This window comes from Enoplosus armatus, chromosome 15 (genome assembly GCF_043641665.1).
Source record: "Enoplosus armatus isolate fEnoArm2 chromosome 15, fEnoArm2.hap1, whole genome shotgun sequence".
Classification (NCBI taxonomy): Eukaryota; Metazoa; Chordata; class Actinopteri; order Centrarchiformes; family Enoplosidae; genus Enoplosus; species Enoplosus armatus.
The window spans coordinates 8,303,492-8,323,119 of NC_092194.1; the positions used below are offsets into that span (position 1 = coordinate 8,303,492).

The 19,628-nt window shown below is 43.3% G+C and overlaps 3 protein-coding genes across 3 annotated transcripts; all 3 read right to left on the bottom strand.

Annotated features, from left to right (window-relative positions):
• Positions 1-963: 963 nt before the first annotated feature.
• Positions 964-4,261, bottom strand: siva1 (SIVA1, apoptosis-inducing factor). Its single transcript, XM_070919936.1, has 4 exons — positions 4,078-4,261; positions 3,463-3,651; positions 1,979-2,132; positions 964-1,125 (listed from the first exon to the last, which is right to left on the bottom strand). The coding sequence occupies exons 1-4, from the start codon at positions 4,196-4,198 to the stop codon at positions 1,077-1,079; spliced, it is 513 nt and encodes a 170-aa protein (XP_070776037.1). The 5' UTR covers positions 4,199-4,261; the 3' UTR covers positions 964-1,076.
• A 410-nt stretch (positions 4,262-4,671) lies between these two features.
• adss1 (adenylosuccinate synthase 1) lies at positions 4,672-9,052 on the bottom strand. Its single transcript, XM_070919938.1, has 13 exons — positions 8,846-9,052; positions 7,782-7,884; positions 7,631-7,693; positions 7,485-7,535; positions 7,292-7,358; positions 7,038-7,145; positions 6,868-6,949; positions 6,650-6,776; positions 6,411-6,565; positions 5,692-5,816; positions 5,418-5,515; positions 5,142-5,291; positions 4,672-4,844 (listed from the first exon to the last, which is right to left on the bottom strand). Exons 1-13 carry the CDS (start codon positions 9,032-9,034, stop codon positions 4,792-4,794), a joined length of 1,371 nt encoding a protein of 456 aa, XP_070776039.1. The 5' UTR covers positions 9,035-9,052; the 3' UTR covers positions 4,672-4,791.
• Positions 9,053-9,339: 287 nt separating this feature from the next.
• inf2 (inverted formin 2) lies at positions 9,340-19,220 on the bottom strand. The gene is made up of 22 exons (XM_070919983.1): positions 18,824-19,220; positions 18,102-18,217; positions 17,722-17,881; positions 16,913-16,946; positions 16,506-16,647; positions 16,217-16,349; positions 15,328-15,936; positions 14,710-14,855; positions 14,530-14,591; positions 14,342-14,444; positions 14,137-14,222; positions 13,907-14,007; positions 13,708-13,778; positions 13,514-13,621; positions 13,353-13,423; positions 13,140-13,260; positions 12,890-13,054; positions 12,425-12,527; positions 12,192-12,344; positions 11,029-11,892; positions 10,681-10,734; positions 9,340-9,916 (listed from the first exon to the last, which is right to left on the bottom strand). The coding sequence occupies exons 1-21, from the start codon at positions 19,218-19,220 to the stop codon at positions 10,682-10,684; spliced, it is 3,798 nt and encodes a 1,265-aa protein (XP_070776084.1). The 3' UTR covers positions 9,340-9,916; position 10,681.
• Positions 19,221-19,628: the final 408 nt, after the last annotated feature.

Below are 19,628 nucleotides of genomic sequence, written 5' to 3' on the forward strand. Positions count from 1 at the left end.
TCATGTAAAGTGCTTTATGTCCACCTCTGCGTTCCTTAAAGCATTATCAAGAAATGTGCAGACAACTTGACGCCTTGCTTGCCAGCAGCTGTCTGTTCGCTCAGCCAGAAACCAAGCGGTGCCCTCGGTCACCAACTGCAGAGCTCCCCAAAGACCGGAGCCACAACTGGCCCGCTGAGCAAGGGGATGTGACTCAACAGCTCATAGGCGCATTTGCAATAAGCTCCAGGAAGTGCACTCATCCAAGCTAATATCTATAAGACCATGTCATGTGCTTGATTTCTATAAAGCAGCGCTGAGGACTTCTGCCACCAAGAACAATTACTCACAGTGTACAATACCTGACCCTGAAAGCAGTCATCATCAGTGACGAGCCGCAGCCAAGAGAAAGTGATGACTACGCCTCAAGGTCATGTCCAGCAGGGATAATTGCAGCCAAATTGTTCTGCTGCGAGGCCCTGGTTCTGTTCAACCTCTGGTTCTTCTTCTTTTAATAAATACATTTGATAGCAGATTCTCAAGGTCAGCCTGGAAAGGAATTTCATTTTCATTACCAAGCAAAGACAAAACTTTCATACTTCAACTAAAAAGGTTGAAAATGTGCTTTTTGAGCAGTGACATAAATATGTTCATCCAGTGAGGAAGCAGGGTTTGTGCATTTCCCTGAAAACAGCTCAGTCTGAAAGGAACCCACCCCTCAACTGAGTCCTTAAAGTGTGCTGCCATCTGCTGATGCGTCTACCACACAGGACGATAACTGTAACCTTTCAACTAATTGGCAGATCTTTGTTCAGACATCCCGTTTTGATTCCTGTATTAATCAACAATTACCTCACTGTGCCCCTTTAATCAAAATACCTACTGTGACTCCATTAATGACAGATGAACTGAAGAGATAACGGATCACAACATGTAACTGTATACAAAAGTGTTCAAGTTTATTTCAGTTACTGATGCAATACATATATACAAGAAAACATATAGATTACATAAAAAACAAAACAAAATCACAGGTGTAAAATGCAGTCTTAGTAATATCTCATGTGAAGCAGCTACACGTGTTCAAACAGAAACCTTTACGTCGAGCAACTGCAGCACAGTACTTCATCATATCGCCCGCTGTAACTGTGGAGCAAAGAGAAAATATTGCATTATAATTATTTAGCAAACACTTTGGTTAAAAACAACATATTCTTCTCCCCTCACTACACACTCATTGTGAGCAGTTTGGGTTTCAGCATCTTGTTTAAGGCATGATGTGGAATTTATGGACAAAATATGATGTGCAAGGCAACAGTTTCTATCCTTATCGACAAGAGTAACTGTATAGAAACTATTCTTTAACAGATTGCATGTTTGCCAACTGTTGTACCAAGACCCCAACCAAAAGTTCTTTGAGTTCTTACAAGCATCAAATCCTCACCCCCTGGTGGCTTGAAGAGTGATTGTAACAGTGTGTAGTTTGTTCTTTACAAAGATCAAAAGATTAATAAGCAGATGCTTTGCTTCCGGCTTTTTGATGTCTTAACATCCAGCAAATTCTCTTTTAGAGCTCTGTTTGTAACTTACTGGCACTGCAGCCAAAACTGATTAGAACCCAACAAGATTCAGGGTTGAGTGGGGTCATTGTTTTGGCTTGTCCATGAGTTATGCAAGTATCTCATTTTTTAAATGTAAAATATGATGCAGAGCACCCTACAGCACCGCAGTCTGCAGTTCTGCAGAATGCACCCATAGTATAAGCACGAGAGGAATGCCTTTCACAAAACAGATGAGAAACAGTTTGCACCACACCTCTCATATAAAAACATGTCTTTCATGCCAAACGCATGAAGTTATCAACCTTGGTCTCTAAGTCTGAAAGGGACATAATGATACGGACGAGGCCTCTTTAACTCGAACAATGGTGGTGTTGATAGCTTGTAAATATGTCTGTGCATTAGGACGTTGAAGCCCTTTGGCAAACTGAGTGACTTACTCTATGATGGTGCAGACAGAGCAGCAGAGGCTGGAGCAGCAGGAGCACTGCCGGGTACAGGAGGAACAGACTAGACGGTCACATTGAAAGCATGGTGTCCTGGACCCCTGGGTCTTCTGACACACACAGCAGCCTGTAGGAGTCACTGCCGCACCTAGATACAAAGCACACGTCCATACAGCACACTGGATGAGCATTTAGCAAAGCACATAAATTTCAACACAACCAAACTGAGCACTTAAATCTGTGAAAACCCTGACATCTGCTGGTGAAAAGCATGAACTGAACTAACCATCTGCTTTTGGCCTTTGAGTAAAGCAACGTCTTTTTTGGTCTGGCCTGTCCCATTTAAAAAAAACACTTAGTTCCCAATAATTAATGTGTGTCATATCCTTGTTACCCAGTAAAATCAGGATATGTTATGTGACCACCATTACAATAATTCTAGTATGAAATTCCCTCTCTGTGCTTCCCCAGGTGGCGTTTCCATGATGAGCTGCAGTGGAGGAGCGGTAACATAAATGGGAGTCTTGTACTAAAAATACTTGATACCAACTTGATTTTTCTAATTCAGACTGCTGAAGTCTCACATTAGCTCCAGCTGAACTTTGGAAGGTTTTTAAGCAGAGTAGGGATTTCCAAGGTGGACAGACAAGGGAAAACGTCCAAAGATGTCAAAATTCCAGCAAAGGCCACAAGCTGAAACATGTTAAGATTTCTTTTGTCTTTTTACACAGAACTGGGGAACACTGATCACTTGCTTTAGGGCCAGTATAGACAGAAGGAATGATTACAGAGACCAGTAACTCTTCCAATGTACATCTGGGCATGCGAGTATTGCATTAAGTTAAATTTGAAAAACTGTAAACCATATATCACATTGACTAGATCAAAGAAACACAGCAACATAATAAACTGAAGTTGTGCAAATATATATTTATGATCATCTTGGTTTGATTTAGTTTCCTAGTTTTCTATTAGGTATTACAGGGCCTTATTTGGGGAGGAGCAGATTCAACGAGTGTCTCAGGTACTCCAAAAGGATCCACTTTCATTGGTGGTGTCGGCATGTTTTGGAGGACCCAGCTCTTTTCACCTGGCTCCAAAGATCAGCCACTTCACTACTGCTCTGTAGATGTCACTGGTCTCGCATATTTGGACCTTGTTTAATCTTTTAGTGTCAAGATTTTCTGTTTCAGTGACTATCTGCCTTATCACTGTAGACCTCGCACAGATGTGTTCTGGGGATACATTACAGAGGACAAAAAGTTCTAAGAAATAGATGGATGAATGGTTGGCTACTGGTCGATGGTTGAAGAAGTCACACGCGTAGCAACTGGTGTTGTATAAATATAAATAAAGAATATGCCTGTTTGACAAATTTTTGTCTTAAAGTGCTGTAACTTCTGGGTGTTTAAATGCATTTTACTCAAATAAAATATGTGGATCGTCATCTTTTCAACTGCCTATCAGTTCAGGCTCACCTTGTGCAGCGTTTGTTCTCGTCAGTCTCCCATCATGTCCTATCAGTGTCTGTCCTCTCAGCAGTGCCTGGCTGCATGCAGGTGTCTCAGCCTGTCCAGTGGGCTGTGGGTGAGCGCACCTCTCCCCTCCGGTCCATAGTTTGCCCATCACAGCCTTGGCACCGTTGAAGAGCAAGTTCTTTGTTTTTTCTTGAGAAACAAAAAGACCCACTCATAAGTGACATTACACGTGACTAACTCAGCTGATGGCCCCCGGCTACCCAGGAAGCTGATGTTTACGGCACATTAAAACCAGTCTGACTGCACCGTGATAGTTCAGAGGCCAGCTGGCAGTAATGGCAAGTAGACCATGAATATCTAGTCCAACAGTCGCTATACTTCAGTAAGTTTTTAATGTCAAGAGGCCAAACAAATGAGGACACTACTAATCGTTTTAGGAATATGAACAAATGCACCAAAAGTGACCAATACGACTGTTTTATGGACGTATAAGGGAGATTTGTTTGTATCCAACGACTGCTGCACAAGCAAAGACAACTAGCAAATGTGCGAACCGACGGAGCTAACATTAGCTAAGACAGCAACGCAGCGATATATCCGCTAACATGTACTTACCGTGGATTTCTTGCTTGTATTTGTTCCCAAACACGCCGTAATTATTCAGCTCTTGTTGTCCGATATGTATTTTGTATTGGGAGGAGAAGGTTTCCGGAAAAGGACAAGCTCGTTTCGGCATTTTAGCTACAAAAAACGTCCTGTTGTGCTCCTACGGACTTCCGCACTTGTTTGTTGCGGGAAAAATGCAAGAGAGGCAGCAAGGAGCCAATGACACACATCCTTTATTGTCACGTGAAAACTCAGAGCCAATCCGACAACTGATCTGCGGTCACGTGATTGTTGGTTCTCTATTAAACTTCGCCCACAGCCGCCACACTGTGCTGCCTTCGCGGGCTATGGCGAATTTAGTATTTTCCGTATTTTAATTTCAGAAATTACTTACTTAGATCAGTCAAACTGGGCTCCAGAAATCAAACCAGTATGAGTGATTTACAGAGCGTCCACCATGGATCTGTTAACTTTTATTTGAAAACATTTGTGCTGGTTTAATAGGTGATACGTCCATATATTGACACTGAATTAAATCTAATACTTGTAATAATAAAAGAACAAGAATATTTCACTACAACAAAACATAGCCAACACTACTAAAAGGTTACATGGGTGTTTTGTTTATTAACTAAAGAGGAGAAGATCATTTTAGGTGATGAAAAGATGCCACATCGTGCCACATTGTTTGTGCTTCCATCAAGGGCAGATAAAGGTTTCCCTTTAGAACATCTGGATCATGCACTCTCTGGACTTTCCAACACCAACCCACTTGACTAAAGAGAGAGAAAAAAACAAAGAGAAATATTAGAAGGTGACAAAACTGTAGAAGTCATAACCATCCATATTGCTTTCCAATATGTTATATAATATTTATAATATTTGGCTATTTATTATAAGTGCAACAGCGCCACCTAATGGATATAATGCAGTTTCTGCATTACTATTCATTTTGATTTGGAGGCCTTCAGGGGAAGTGTTGATAATAGCTTTCTGATGTCTTTTATATTTATTTGTGTGCTCTGCAAAGTAAAATTAAGATATGCAAGTTAGTTATTTTGTGTCAAACATACTGGGAACTCCAATGTGGTTCTCAATGAAGCGGATGTAGTTTTGTGCCTTGGCTGGGAGGTCGTTCCACTTTCTGGCTGCAGATGTGTCCGTCTTCCAACCAGGGAAGGTCTCATACTCAACCTCCACTTTGTGCAAAACGTCCATGTTGGCTATGATTGAAGGAAATCAATTATTACCAATACCATTACCAATCTTTGAATCAATGTTATCTGTCATGAAACAAAGCACATGGGTTTGTGAGTCGTATTCCACATATGGTGTCTTCTGCTAATTACCTGGGAAATGGGGAATTCTTTTTCCATTGAGTTTGTAGGCAACTCCGACTTTAATTTCATCCAGCACATCGAGAATGTCAAGTTTTGTCAAAGCAATGCTGTTGGACAGGTAACATGTCACAGGAGAACTGTCTAACACGTGTTTATCATTATCATAATGTAATTTATGATGGTGCTGAAAAAATGTAGGCTTGTCGGGAAAATGTGCGTGAATATTCAAACATAACAACCACAAAACACCTGATGATTTGCTTAAACTGCTGTAGCCACTCACGCGGTAAAGCCATTTATCATATGAGCGTATCTGACGATGACAAGATCCAACCAGCCGCATCGTCGCTTCCTTCCTGTGGTTACACCCACCTCATGACCCCTCGTCTGCAGCAGCTCTCCTACTGCCTGCAGTAAACAGGGAAAAAACAAACAGCCCTATCTGTTACTTTATTATTCATGAACGTGAATGATGTCAGATATTTAATAATCCAACAGAAAGCTAAAAATATGCAATCAGCACACGAGCTGTATACACAGCTGAGTACAATAAAGCATCACACAGGCCGGGGGATAAAGTTTTAACATCTTGACCTATCCCTATGGTCAGTTCCCGTGACAAGTAACATAACCCCAGCTCGCACAGTAAATATATCCTGAACCCGTACTCTGGCCCTAAATTTATCCCTGTGAACATATGATCTGCATAAGAGGTAAAGGGTGTTTGAGCCCGTCTCACACAAAATTTGACAGCTGCACTCAGAGCCAGAGAACAACCCCACCCCACCCCACACCTCCCCACCCTCTTCCCCTCCACCAGCCCTGCTGCCTGTGTGTCAGCCACATGATCGCAAGCAAGCTATGCATGTCAAGCTCAACATCAGCGAGTTACCTAACATGTCATGTGTCTCTTCTTCATACAATATGAAGGCCAGGAGAGCACATATAGCTTACATGTCCCAGTAATCTTACTGATTTACTTAACTAATATCAACCTCTTACATTGACTTGTTCTGTGGGGAAGGCTCCAATTCCCACTCTGGTGGTGTAGGCCTTTGACACACCGAACACATCACCAATATTCAGCGGAGGGATGCCGAGACCAGTGCATGCCCCGCCCACAGTGCAGTTTGATGATGTCACAAAAGGATATGTGCCTGGAGGGAACAATTTTACATGTTACTATAACACTAACTCCTTCCCAGCCCCCCCCCCCCCCCCCCCCCTGCTGCAGACCTTACCAAAGTCAATGTCAAGGAGAGCAGCATTGGCTCCTTCCACCAGAATTTTCTTTGGAGGTCCGTGAAGAGCCTCATACATGTAATAGACCCCGTCTCTCACCATCGGCCGCAATCTCTCACCATATTCCTACACGACAAAGAAGGAGACAGAAATATGTGTTTTTTTGTTGTTGGAAGCAATGACAATCATTCATCACTGACTTGTTGTTGCTGTCTACCTTGAGTTTTTTCAGTTGGTCCTCCACATCAACAGTCAAGGATGGATACATGGATTGATACTGGTGGACAAGGTTCTTGAATCTGAAAGGGAAAGGAAATCATGATCATGTCAAAACCGTATATTATAGTATTGGTCTTGGTGTATGAATACCTTCCCACCATCCCCTACCTCGTAGAGAAGTCCTTAAAGTCACCCAGGAGGTCACACACACGTAGGCCAGTGCGAGATGCTTTGCTGGAGTATGCAGGTCCAATGCCCTTCTTGGTTGTTCCAATGCTGTTATTATGAAACACAAGCAAAAAGAAGTGATGTAAGTGATGTGTAGAATTAATGTACTGATGTAGTGTACTGTGCCGTATTATCTTTGGGAAAAATGTCAGGTCTGGCTCGCTCTGAACCTTCTCCACCTTCCCTACCCTTACTTCTTTCCTTCTTGTGCTTGTCTTTCAGTTTCCTGTAGGCCATCAACAACCTGATGGAAATCAAACACTGCAGAGGGACAGCAAACAATCAATAAACGGCCAACTTCACATTGTTAAAATAACATGATTTATGCAGGCTGTACTTATTTGAATAAAGCAAACCTCTATAAACAATTACGTATACTGTACATACCAAGGTGAGCTCTGTCTGAGACAATTAGTCTCTTCTCCCAGCCTTTCAGACCTGGTCAGAGAAGAGAAATCACATCTACGTGAGTATACACTAATCTTTATTTACACTAGTGCATTGTGTGTGAAGTGTATTCTTTCTAAAAATACCTTTCTTGTCGTTTTTATCGCCTTCCTCAAATAAGCCAGGTAGATGTATGACCACTCCGTTACCTACAAGAGCAGAGGAGGAGGAATATGTAGACTCAACTGCACTAATATTCTTAATAATGCAGTCTTTATAAAGCTGAAAATTAGTTACCGATGAGTGATATGCTTTTGGTGTTGATGATTCCACTGGGGAGAAGGTGGAAGTCATACTCCTTGCCATCCACGACCACTGTGTGTCCTGCATTGTTTCCCCCCTGTAAATCAAAGCAGGGTACATATTATGACCACGTGAGAACATCAATGTTTTCATGACGATGTAATCAAATACAGTATGATGTTAACACCCACGACCACTAAAGAACATCCAGCCACATCCACGCGTCTCATCTTATTTTCCTGAGACGGCGATAAGCCACCCTCTTCCCAATTCACAGAGCTTTTCCAGCACCTATTTTAACAGACTTGGCTGGCGCTGGTGGATGCTCCACTCTTTTCCCCCCTGGCTAAGACCTGGCCTTCTCACATATCAAGCCACCCTGAGAATGTGACCTAGCTCTAGCCCCTGGGTGGGTGGGGCTCTCAAGCCTCCAGAACACAGGGTGCTAGTCCTGTCAGTGGAGAAAGTACAAGTACAACACGGCAACTGTTGGCAGGTCTCGCTGTGTGTCCCCGAGCCGGAGTGACCTCTGATATCTGACCAGAGGTCTATGTGTCTTATGTAAGCAGACAAAAACTGGAGTTGCCTTTATTATGAATTTAATACATCTCAAAGCCCAACCTTTCCTTCTATAATCTCTTTGTGATCAGCTGAATGAGTGAGTCACAGCAACTTTACACTTGGCAAGAATTAACAGAGAAATCAAGCTTATAAATTGTACTTACTAATGCTATAATGATTAATAAGGATATTTTAAATTTGAGTTTAATCGCCACAATTCCCATATCCCATCATTTAAATCATTGAGTGCACCGTTAGGAAACTACAGTACATACTGGTTTATTGTAATAGTCAAAAAGGTTTCCCATGTTCTGTTAAGTATTCCCCAAATCACAGAGGTACAAGTGTTTTCACCCTGAGCACCTGTTGCGCTCCACCAGGCTGCCAGTGAGTGACAGATTCCATTGTGGGGTTATGAATTCAGAGAAAAGAAAAAAAGGCTTTCAGCAATACGCCCCTATGGATCCTCAACTGAAAATACCAATCCAATCATTTACCTGACATCTGCAGACGAAGTCAGCTTCGGTCGCCAACAAATCGACCACTTTTCCTTTGCCCTCGTCGCCCCACTGCGCGCCGAGCACCACCGTCGCTTTGTTCCCCGCATCGTTGCGCGACCGCTTCTGTCCGGTGGCGGCCGGTTGACTCATGTTTTTGTGGTCCTTCGCCGACCAGGTGAGCGACATGACGGCGGTGGCTTTAGTCTGCCCGCCTCAAGAAGACTAAGCCGTCTGCAAGAGTGGCATTGCCATATCTGTAACTTCATAGGCGATGATGTCAGAGCCAGACGCGCAGGAGTGCGTAGCTGTGCTCGAGCGAGTTGTCTCCAAGGCTGTTAAAGCAACGTGGACAAAAAGACCTTTCCACAACATCACCCGTTAGACGCTTACTATCACAGTTACTGTACGTAGCATAATAAGCCTTTTCTAATTCATTTAGTAGGCCTCATTACTGCCAGCTGTGTGAATGGGTTGATTCAAAACAAACAAACTGAACAGTAAATTCACTTTTATTAAAATAGATTTCACATTAAAAGTTACAATCCATTAAATACTTTGCTTATATTTTCTGCTAGAGATCATCTGGATAATATATAAAGAAATTAAGACACAAATGTCAATCTGTTCTGTCTTGTTGAGTTAAATTAAACATCTCGCCCCAGACACTGCATCTTTCTTTCTATTAGGTGCTGAAAGGTAAATAGAGCTTATAGCAAAACACATTCACTTGCATATTACAACAATTATACAAAACATATAAAGCATATTCAACTTTTTTTTTTGAATAGTTCTGAATCAAAACCACTCATATGCACAAAAACCTCAACTCATTTTACATAAAGTGACACAGTTAACATCCATGCTGTGAACATCCCAGCCTTAGATGAGTTTACTCTTCTTGGTCTTGGAAAACAAACCATTGCAAAAGGAAGACTTCTGCATCCTCTCGAGGGAGTCAATATCCATGTCGTCTCACAAAATACAATAAACTTCAGTCCTTCCAGTTCAGAACTCCTGTGTGAAATTAACATTTTCTTTTTCCTCTCGATTTCCTTTTTCTGGAGTCACCTAGGGAGACAAAGACTAAAATGAATAGATAGAATCAAAATATAGCTAAATAAAATACTTACTAAATAAATAATAACTTTTAAAGTTATCTTATTTACAGTAGGATAACACTACAACTGTTGGCTCAAAGGCACTTGGCAGACAAATTTATTCACCATTGTTTGGCTTGCAAACATGACTACATCAGTCTTTAATGCATTTACATCACATACAGTGTCTTTCGTCAAAATCAGATTAACAAAGCACAGTTTACAGGAAGCACACGAGACTGTTAGTAGGTTAAAACAGTCCCAGTTGCAGATTTGGGGAATGGACAAGAAAATATGGAAGGAGAGACACAAAAGTGACAGCTTTCATGACAGAACCGAGTCCACGATGACTTCACAATGACTTCACAGACTGCAAGGCTGTTTTGAGTTCAGAAAACAGGGATGTTAGATTACTTAACCGCTGATTAAAAAGAGGATTCATTGCTGCACATAATGGTACTTTTAGGATTAGTTTTCCCCAGGTTTGATGGACATTAGAATCACCTCAGACACATTTAGTCAAATACTGTTAAGATTTGGGCCTGAACCACTGAACTGGAGAAGTGTTGAAGAGAGAGCAAGTGTTAAAAGCTGGACAACAGAGACAAATGAAATCCAGATTCCAGTTAGACCAACAAATGACGTGTTATTTGGGACAAAGCTTCGACGACGGTGATTGAGTTCATTAGGATGATGTTCCTGCTTACAGTTTGCCATCCCATCGATTTGACCTACCTCACTGCAACACACAGCCTTTTTTATGTTTAGTGTGTCCTTTCCCACTGTTACCTTGTGTTTCAGAGAGTCAGAATGGAAAACAGAGCATTCAAACAAACTGGCCATATTTAAATCCATTCAATATTAAATCTGCAAGTCAAGTGCTGCACACTGCATCCATGTACTCTTTAATAAAAATGCATGTTGTCATGCAAAATACTTATGAATATACACTAAAATAGACCATACATAAAATATAAAACATTAAATGCAATAAAAACAATACAAATAAGGATTTCCCTTTAAGACACCTCAAGAGACTAGCATTCCAAGCATGATCTTTATTGAAGTTAACGGAGAGATTACCTTGGTTACTCTTCTTTTTGTTTCGTTTAAAGAGGCTCTGCTGTTTCTTTGGTTCAGGCTTAAGGGATGGAGGCACTGCTTCAGACACAGATGGCAGATCTTCTGATCCCAGTCCATCTGGGACGTCGCACCCCTCGATGCCCTCACTGACTGTAGTCACGTTGCTTTTAGGGTCCGAATGTTTGTAACCCTCAGCCTCATCTCGACCGGACGTTTTTACAATAATGTGTTCCCGCTCCTCTCGTCCTGCAGTCTCTGTTAAATGGCTTATTTTGTTACTAGTTTCACCTTTCCCGCCTCCCATTATATTGCTTTCACTACTCTGTGGCACATTGTCTGTATTAGGTAAAGGACTTTCCTTGATCTGAACATTCACACTAATGTCTGCTGGCTCCTCAGGCATCAGCTTCTCGGGTACCAGGCTAGACGTGCCATCTAACACGGCCTCGAGCAGGTCTGAATCTGAGAGGGAAGATGGGCTGAGGACGCTGGTCTCAGTTGAATCCAATGAAAATCCATTTGTGGGGAGACATGGCTGGTGTTCCGCTTCAACCTGAGGCAGAGGTTGTGTCATATCTAGTGAAGATACTGCAGGTTTCTGCAGGTGTTGCCCCTCCTGCAGGGACGCAGGTCTTTCCAGGGGCGCCTGCATGGTCATGGCTGGTCCTCCTGGGAGTGTGCTGGGAGGTACAGCTGGTCCGTCTTGCGCTGCACTCTGTGGTGCTGGTGGAGTCTCTTCTGATGGGCTGATGAAGCCGTTCAGGTTGCTTGTGCTGGCCTGGTGACCCTCTGTCTGAGGTTTGGTGGGAGCGGTAGTGGTGGCCATTTCTACGGCTTCTTCGTCTACAGGCTTCACACTTGATCCTGAGGGGGAGAAGTAGGCAGTATTGATGGTGAAGGTATACACATTAAGACCATTATTATCTTTGAAATGGGGTGATATTTCACAGCGAGCAGAGATGCATGAAAATATAATGCTCTCCATTTAAACAAATGCTAATGTAGCTTGACAAAGCGATGGAGCTAGCATAGCAAGACAGCAGTGTTAAAGCACAAATGAAGGAGCCTAGATAAAGCAGCAAGGCTGTGTTGTGGCTTGCAGTTAAGTGGCTCAGGAGCGGAGCTAGGAACTGCGGATGGAGGCCACAGTCTCTTGTCCTTACCAGACGGGCAGGTATCCCTACGCATTTCACTAGAAGGGAGGCTTTCCGAATCGCACCTTGGCCTGGTCTTTCTAAGGCTGAAACCTTTTCTGATATCCGCCAGGAGGTGGTCGATGATGCAGCCGTCATTCTGTGGTACAAAGCCTTTCTTGACTGGTAAAAAGAGGAGGGAGGGTCATGTTGGTTAGGAATTTCCAGTGCAGTGAGAGAATGGAGGGCTGTTCTTAACTTACTTATTTTTCCATTCTCTCCCTTCTGTCTCTTGGACTCTTCCTCTGCCAGCTGCTTCTTCCTCTTCTCAGCCTTGGCGGCCTGCTCTCTTCTGGTTTTGTTTTCCTGTAACCATGAAAGTGAGGTTGTCACTCACTGCCAAGTACAAAATGTACGTAGCAATTTGTCTTTGTATCATTTGGGCAGAGACATATCAACATCTTCCAGTTTTTCCACAGTATGATGATACCCATGTTCCAAAGAAAACACCAACCCCATACACAAGAGGACGACTTAGCCGTGCAGTGTATATATAGAGTGTATTCATGCGCACACATTCACAGCATACAACTTTTAGGTTTTGTAGGTTTAGGAAATAAGAATTGTAGGTTTAAAAACTACACAATATAAAAGTATAAAAGACTACAAACATATAAACATAGGGACAGTCATGTAATGACTAACATCAACAAAGTATCCTCCCTGACCTTCAGTGCCTTGATGAAAAGTCCTCGGAAAGTCCGGATGGTTCCGAAGAGTTCCTCCAGCGACAGCTGATTGGTATCTTCACATAAGTAGATAGCCAGCTCGCTCTTCTGCTTCTCAATCGCAGTGAACCTTTCAGTTAAAGCTTGACACGCCTCCAGACTTTCCTGCAGCAGAGTAAACAGAGGAATTTGGGATTTGGATCCAACTTTGTGGCTCTGTCTGTAGGCAAGGCAGAGACTATCATCTGACCTCAAGAACTTTTGCATACTGCTCCTTCATCTCTTCGACAGAGTTGGAGACCTTCTTGGCCGTCTCATTCAGTCGTTTTTGTAAGGCACTGGCTTCTGACTGAATAGAGTCCAGATTAACTCTGAGGACAAAGTGGAAAACCTTTTTGTTACAGATCCACTTAGAACCAATTAAAAAAAGAGCTGAAGTCCATGTGAAATGCTTTTTATATACCCAGCTGCTTTTTCACAGATCTCTATATCATCTGGCAGTGCCAACAGCTCCGGGTGGTTCGCTTCTGCCTCCTTTGCAAAACAAGCCACACAGAGTTTAATTAAACAGGTTCACAAATGAGGGGGAGAAAAGTTATGGCAGCTGTGAGCCAGTTTGTGTACCTCCAGGATGTGATGAAGCAGCGTAATGCGGCTCTTGTTGGCCTTGGTCTCTGTAAGCTTGAGCAGAGAGCTAATCTTGAACCCCTCAGCGTTCCCAGTGTGACTTCCCTGGAAGTAGATCGATGATTAAAAATGCAAGCTCCTTCTAAATGTCAGCTTAAGTAAAATATACATGAGACCAAAGAGGTTCTTACATAGTTGAGAAAATTTCCAACGTCAAGGATGAGCCTGCAGAAACTGGGCATGAGCGTGCTCGTTTTCAGAGCTGAGAAATGAGAAATTACATCGTGTTAACTTGATATATATATAAAATACTTATCTCGAGATGGATAGTTGGGAAAGAATGACAACTGCATGCATGTAAATACAGCTGAAAGTATAGGGTTTACTTACACTGGCAGGCCTCCTCCACTAGCTTGACTTTAGGTTTGAGCATATCCAACACTGATGAAGTCTCCTCACACAGCAACATGCACTCAATCCTCAACTGGTAACTGGGGAGACAAGCCAGACAGCAAAGTAAATAAGCAGCCAAGTATGACAGTATACACTGGATTGAGAATATCAAGCATGCAGCATTCACATAATTAAAAGTTAAATCAGAACTGGAGTAAAAAAGTTACCACGGCACAGTGAGGAGGGAGGTGTAGAAGCGGTCAACATTTGCCAACTTCTCTTTTTCTCCTTGGAAGGACTTCAAATTTTCAATCTACATAAAAAAACAAGATAGTGACTCAGACATTTGCCATTTTAAAATGAACCCTTAATGGCAGATAAGTGTGCAAAAATGCGTCAAGATAAGGATGGAGAATTGTTAAGAAAACAAACCTCATGCTTCTCTGGTAGGAGCTTTAGAAGCTGCTTTAGCACCTCTACATCAAACCTAGTGCGGTCCCCTTTCTGAATCATGGCTACAAAGTCCTCATTTGTGCTGGACAGAGAAAATGAAAAATATTGAGCTGGAAAGTGGACCAAACATACATAAAAATACATCAAAATAATGTGTAATCTCTTACCATTTGAACTGCTTTAGGAATATGTTCAAATTCAAGTTTTTCTTTGGATCAATGAATGTAATCTACAGAAGAAAAAGAGACGTTAGAGAGGAATATTGATTATTCAGCTTTGATAATCAGGCGTGTTTGTTCTGAGTGCTACAGTTCTGAGGAGCCGTGTCGAGTGTTGACCGAGCACACCTCTTTAGGCTCCTTCTTGACAGGAGCAGCTGCCCCCTTGTCTTTGTGTTCGGTCACCGGGAGACAGAACAGCTGCTCGATACTGCTGTAGTCCGGCTCCCGAGGAGGAGGCTCTTTCTGAACTGAGGCCCACATGGAGTGACCATCTGTGTGTGCGCAGGGAGAGAGAAGCCCGTCATGAGCTCATGTGGCTCCATTTTGTATCAACATCACACCATGGCTGAAAACTCATTTGAAAGTGATGCTTCATTCTCTCAACTCTGAGGGGAATCCTCTGCAACACCCACATTAAAGAATACCCAAATCTGGGATAATGGTTTGTTTACTTTTCAGATGTTGCTGTTCATATCAATATTCCATCCCCATCAACTATTCTCTACACAGCTGCCAATGTCTATTGTTCTATTTAAACATATAAACGGCCTGAATGGCTGAATAACATCTTGATGAATGGAGAAAAAGCTTCTAAACTTTCACTTTTTAGTCTTAGCATATATCAAAGGCGGCTGACACTCTGGAAATTTGATTCAGCCAGAGTTTGCTGCTTTCATAAAAAGGTACATGGCAGATTGTCATTAAAATAATTTCAGCCTTTACAAGAATGTTTTATCCACTCACCAGTAACACTGCGGAGTTTCTGCCAGTTGAGCTTTTTCATCCTCAGTGTAGGACATCGGTATGCCTTTGTGGGTGCAGCGCACCCCAGAGCCTGGTTACTCTGAGCCACTATCATGCCTGGGGGAGGAGGAGGTGGAGGTGGCATGCCAGGTAAGGGGGGTGGTGGTGGGGGTCCACCAAACCCTCCGGGCGGTGGTGGAGGTGGTGGTGGGGGAGGCATGCCTGGACCGCAGGGCAGTGGTGGTGGTGGTGGTGGTGGCGGCATTCCAGGCAAGGGAGGAGGTGGGGGGGGCCCACCAAACCCTCCAGGTAGCGGTGGAGGAGGTGGTGGGGGCGGAGGTGGGCACTGGTTAGAAGGTTGGAGCAGGGGCCCAGTCATACTAGGGGGCAGAGGAGGAGGTGGAGGAGGAGGTGGAGGAGCGGCACACAGCGGCTTCTGAGAGGAAGTTATGCTTTTGTCCGACTTCTCTTTGCCCTGATGATCCAGATCCGTCTGCACAGCCTTATCCACCTTCACAAGCTGCCCGTCCACTTCATGGTGACCCTCACAGCTGTTGCCTTTGGAGAACATCAGCCGCTGCATGATCTTCTCACAGGACTCCATCTGAGCTGGAGTGCAAACACACGCACACACACGCACACGCACACACACACACACACACACACACACACACACACACACACACACACACACACACACAATCTCTCACTAAACTCACTAAAACAAAAGCTTTCAGCCATCTTGTCAACAGCTGCCTATTATTTCACCGCTATGATCTATTTCACCCCCCCTTCACACATGAATCACTGAGCTGGCCATTAGCTAGCCATTAGCCTCTTCAGAGTGTTGACCTAAAGTGAATGTATTGTTGCTTCGGTGCTGACTCACAATCCTGGGCCAGCAGTATGGCTCTGTTAATGATGGCCTCCAGGGCCAGCCAGATGTCAGAGCGGCCTGGCCCCAGCACCAGCAACGTCTGCAGGATGGACAGCAGCTGCAGAGAGGCTGGAGAGCTGCTCACCTGCACACGCCAGCACATGCATATGCACAAATTAAGAGGGCCCGTCATGTTTACACACCTAAGATAATAATGATAAGAGGTACATCTGGACAAGTGTTGATTTATTCACTCTCATTATCTTTAGTTCTTAGTGGTAGAAAATAAAGCCAGTCAGACCTTGTTAAAGAGTGTAGTGAAAACCTCCAGGTGATTACTCATGTCAATGCCCCCATAGACCCGCAGCAGCTCCTCCTCATCTTCAGCCATCGCCTCTTCAAAAGCTTCACATTGAATAATCAAGTCTTCATCCTCCTGCTCCCTGCACACCACCCACACACAGACCACTGATGGGGACACTTCATCGCATTTAAATGCCATTTTCAATTTTTAAAAAACTATGATAATGGCCTCAAATTATTGTCATTAATGCACACAAATTACAAACATCTTTCTGTAAAAGCACCATTTCACTTGCAATAATTATGGACTTTAGAAATAAAGCACAATTTGTTGCATAAAATCTACTTTAGAGATTAAGAGACTGACAGAATCAAATGTGAATAACAGAGGGGGGGGGGGCTCACCTTAACTTTGGCAGAATATCAAGTAACTGAAGCCCTGCAAGACAACAACAAAACAAAGCTCTGTCTATCACAACACTCGATTATCAGTTTTTAAGAAAGTTCATCTTAAAAGGGTGTCACACATCTCTCCACAGTGGCATATGTTAGTTTTTTGGTAGAAAGTCACAGGTGGGCAATCACAAAAGAGGAGTGGCCAGACAAATGGCTGATTGGTCTAAGGTGGTGGGTGGCATTTTAATGAATTTGGGAGGGTTTATATAGCTGTAACTGTGACATTCGTCAAACTGTGGTGATCTTCAGGCAGCTTGGTAGGTCAGTGTTTAACACTGACAGCTCATAGGAAAAAAGGTTTCATGTCTGAACTTTCAGTCTGAGGTTGATCCTGTTTTTGTCCAGTATAGAAAAAAAGATGGATGGATAAAGATAGATAGTTATATTTGGCTGATTTTCTCACAAAGATATAATCAAAATCACATTCGGCCGGTGTTATTTAAACAGTGTAAAAGTGGTGACATTAGATAGTTACTAGTTATGGTGTAAAATGCATGAATACACAATGCTTTATCCACCTGAGATTTGTTTAATTCTCAGGCGTTTTGTCAAAGTGAGAATGAGGCCATTAGACCTATTCTTAGACAGATCGAGTGACAGAGGTATTTGTAATAGAGCTCCTACTGATGGCCTGCTTACCCCTCTGCATTCACTCTTAGCACAGAAGGGGAAACAATTTACCACAGTGTGACCTTACTGATGATGTGACTCTAGACTCCTGATTAATTGTTAAAACTGCAGCAGAATAGAGAACCCACCGATAAACTCCTTTCTCATCTTGTCTCTCTTCCTGAGGTCATCTGTCCCGAAGATGAGGGCGTTGATGACACTGAGGAGTGTAACCATGTACGGGACGTTATCTGTGGCCTGCAGCTCGTTCATGATCACACTGAAGCGGTACTGCTGTGTCTTCACACCCTGAAGGGGAAATCAAAGTCAGCGCAAGTAATCACCTTAGTATCACTGAGGAAGACTGTGATTCTGCAGGATTATAATGCCTGTGCTTGCAACCCACCACTAGAGGGAACTGTTAGGGGATTTATTGTTCAAAGCAATGTAGGATCATGTGAGGTAAATCCCACAACAGCCTCAAAAACAGTGTTAGAAGTATGACTCTTCTGCATGTTCATGTACTTGCCTTGTAGTGGTCCAGGGCATCCAGCGCCAGGCCATGTCCTTCTGTCGAGAACATGCTGAGGGCGGCAAGCAGCTCATACACCTGCTTCTTCACCATGGTGTTGGAAGTGTCCAGGGCTGTGGAGCATCACGATCACACACATCAATACAGGTCCAGTGCTCATATTTCCCATCTATTTCTCCCATGTTTCTCTTAAAGCAAGCCCCTATTGTCTACTCTTTTCCACTTGTGTCTCGAGCCAAGCAGGATGCTTTGTTTCAACAACTCAACTTGAACTTTGCCCTCTAAAGATGTGGCGTTGAGCTGTAGATAAACATGTGATTGTGTGTTTTGAAGGTGGGGAAATCCAATAGTCATGAACACACTGTGACTCTACATTTTTAGGGATGTCCCAAAGCAGCCCTTAATGATTCATCTCTGTATATAAAGCTGAGTACATGACTGGGAAATTCAGCTCAGCAGAGTGAGTCACAGAGAACCATTTAATCACCTGAGTTATGACCAATTTAGCAAAATATTACAAATGTCACATTATATGTAAAACAATAAGTGGAACCTTAAACATGAGACGGCCTCTTTTGAATGAACAGGTTGATTTAAATATCTATATTTATATATATATCTATATATATGTCTCTGAGGTTACTCAGAGACACATTCATATGAACAGTATACGGAGAAAGTGGATGTTTTGTTTTCACAAAAAGAAGGGTATGGTCAACCTTGGGAGAGCTTCCGAATGTATCCCTCATTCTCTATAATGAAGTGGATCCCTGCAGACGAGTTCATGACCGCCCGGACGCAGCTGACGCAGGTGAGTTGCAGGAGGGCATCGGCTATGCGAGAGCATCCCCGTCCTGAGAGCCGATCCAGGGCCTCCAGGAGGAGATCCAACCCGCTCAGCTCCAGGAACTGGACCATCCACGTCTGGTCGCTGCCCTCCAGGCGACGTTTCAGCCCTGAATAGTTGACCACGGTGGGAACCTGTAGCAGCCTGATGCACAACTCTGGATCAGCACTCTCCAGGTTGGCCTCCTGCGGGGTATCGGAGTCCTGCGAGGAGCCCAGGCGACCCCTGACTGCTGCCCACTTCTTTTTCCCATCTGACCTCCCTGACATGATGGCTGTGGGGGAAAGAAAGGAAACGTGTTCACAGATGACAAGAGACAATTATTTCTTTTTCAGAAAATAATTCTGCATGTTTTGGACAGCAGATGGTGTCTGTTTGCACAGATATCCAATGATTTTGTCCAGTATACAGAGTCGTCATTGCACTCCAGACCAGAGGAAGCAGGCCAAAACAAGGCCTTATCAGAAAGGAAAACAGAATAGGAAATGATAGCTCTGCACTTTTGTGGATGAGCAAAAGATATGTCAGCAGTCCAGTCATCACCAGCTCTGCCAAACATTCCTACTTAATCCTGCCTGAAAGAAAAGAGACTCACAGTCAGCTCGTCAAACCTCTCCACAAAGCCAGGCTTGACATTGTCTGCACAGTGCATATTGCAATTTACATGATAAATAATT

Bases quoted from the DNA above. Each gene is read 5' to 3' on its own strand.
- siva1 (XM_070919936.1), bottom strand. From the start codon at position 4,198: ATGCCGAAACGAGCTTGTCCTTTTCCGGAAACCTTCTCCTCCCAATAC. The intron at 2,133-3,462 runs GTGAGCCTGAAC...CTTTGTATCTAG, and splicing joins GAGAACAAACGCTGCACAAG to GTGCGGCAGTGACTCCTACA. The intron at 1,126-1,978 runs GTAAGTCACTCA...TTTGCTCCACAG, and splicing joins TCTGTCTGCACCATCATAGA to TTACAGCGGGCGATATGATG.
- adss1 (XM_070919938.1), bottom strand. From the start codon at position 9,034: ATGTCGCTCACCTGGTCGGCGAAGGACCACAAAAACATGAGTCAACCG. The intron at 6,777-6,867 runs GTAGACAGCAAC...TTTGTCGTGTAG, and splicing joins ACCAACTGAAAAAACTCAAG to GAATATGGTGAGAGATTGCG. The intron at 4,845-5,141 runs GTATGTTTGACA...CTCTCTCTTTAG, and splicing joins GAACCACATTGGAGTTCCCA to TCAAGTGGGTTGGTGTTGGA.
- inf2 (XM_070919983.1), bottom strand. From the start codon at position 19,220: ATGTCAGGGAGGTCAGATGGGAAAAAGAAGTGGGCAGCAGTCAGGGGT. The intron at 18,218-18,823 runs GTTGACCATACC...GATGCTCCACAG, and splicing joins CATTCGGAAGCTCTCCCAAG to CCCTGGACACTTCCAACACC. The intron at 13,424-13,513 runs GTACACAAACTG...TGTTTTGCAAAG, and splicing joins TGCTTCATCACATCCTGGAG to GAGGCAGAAGCGAACCACCC.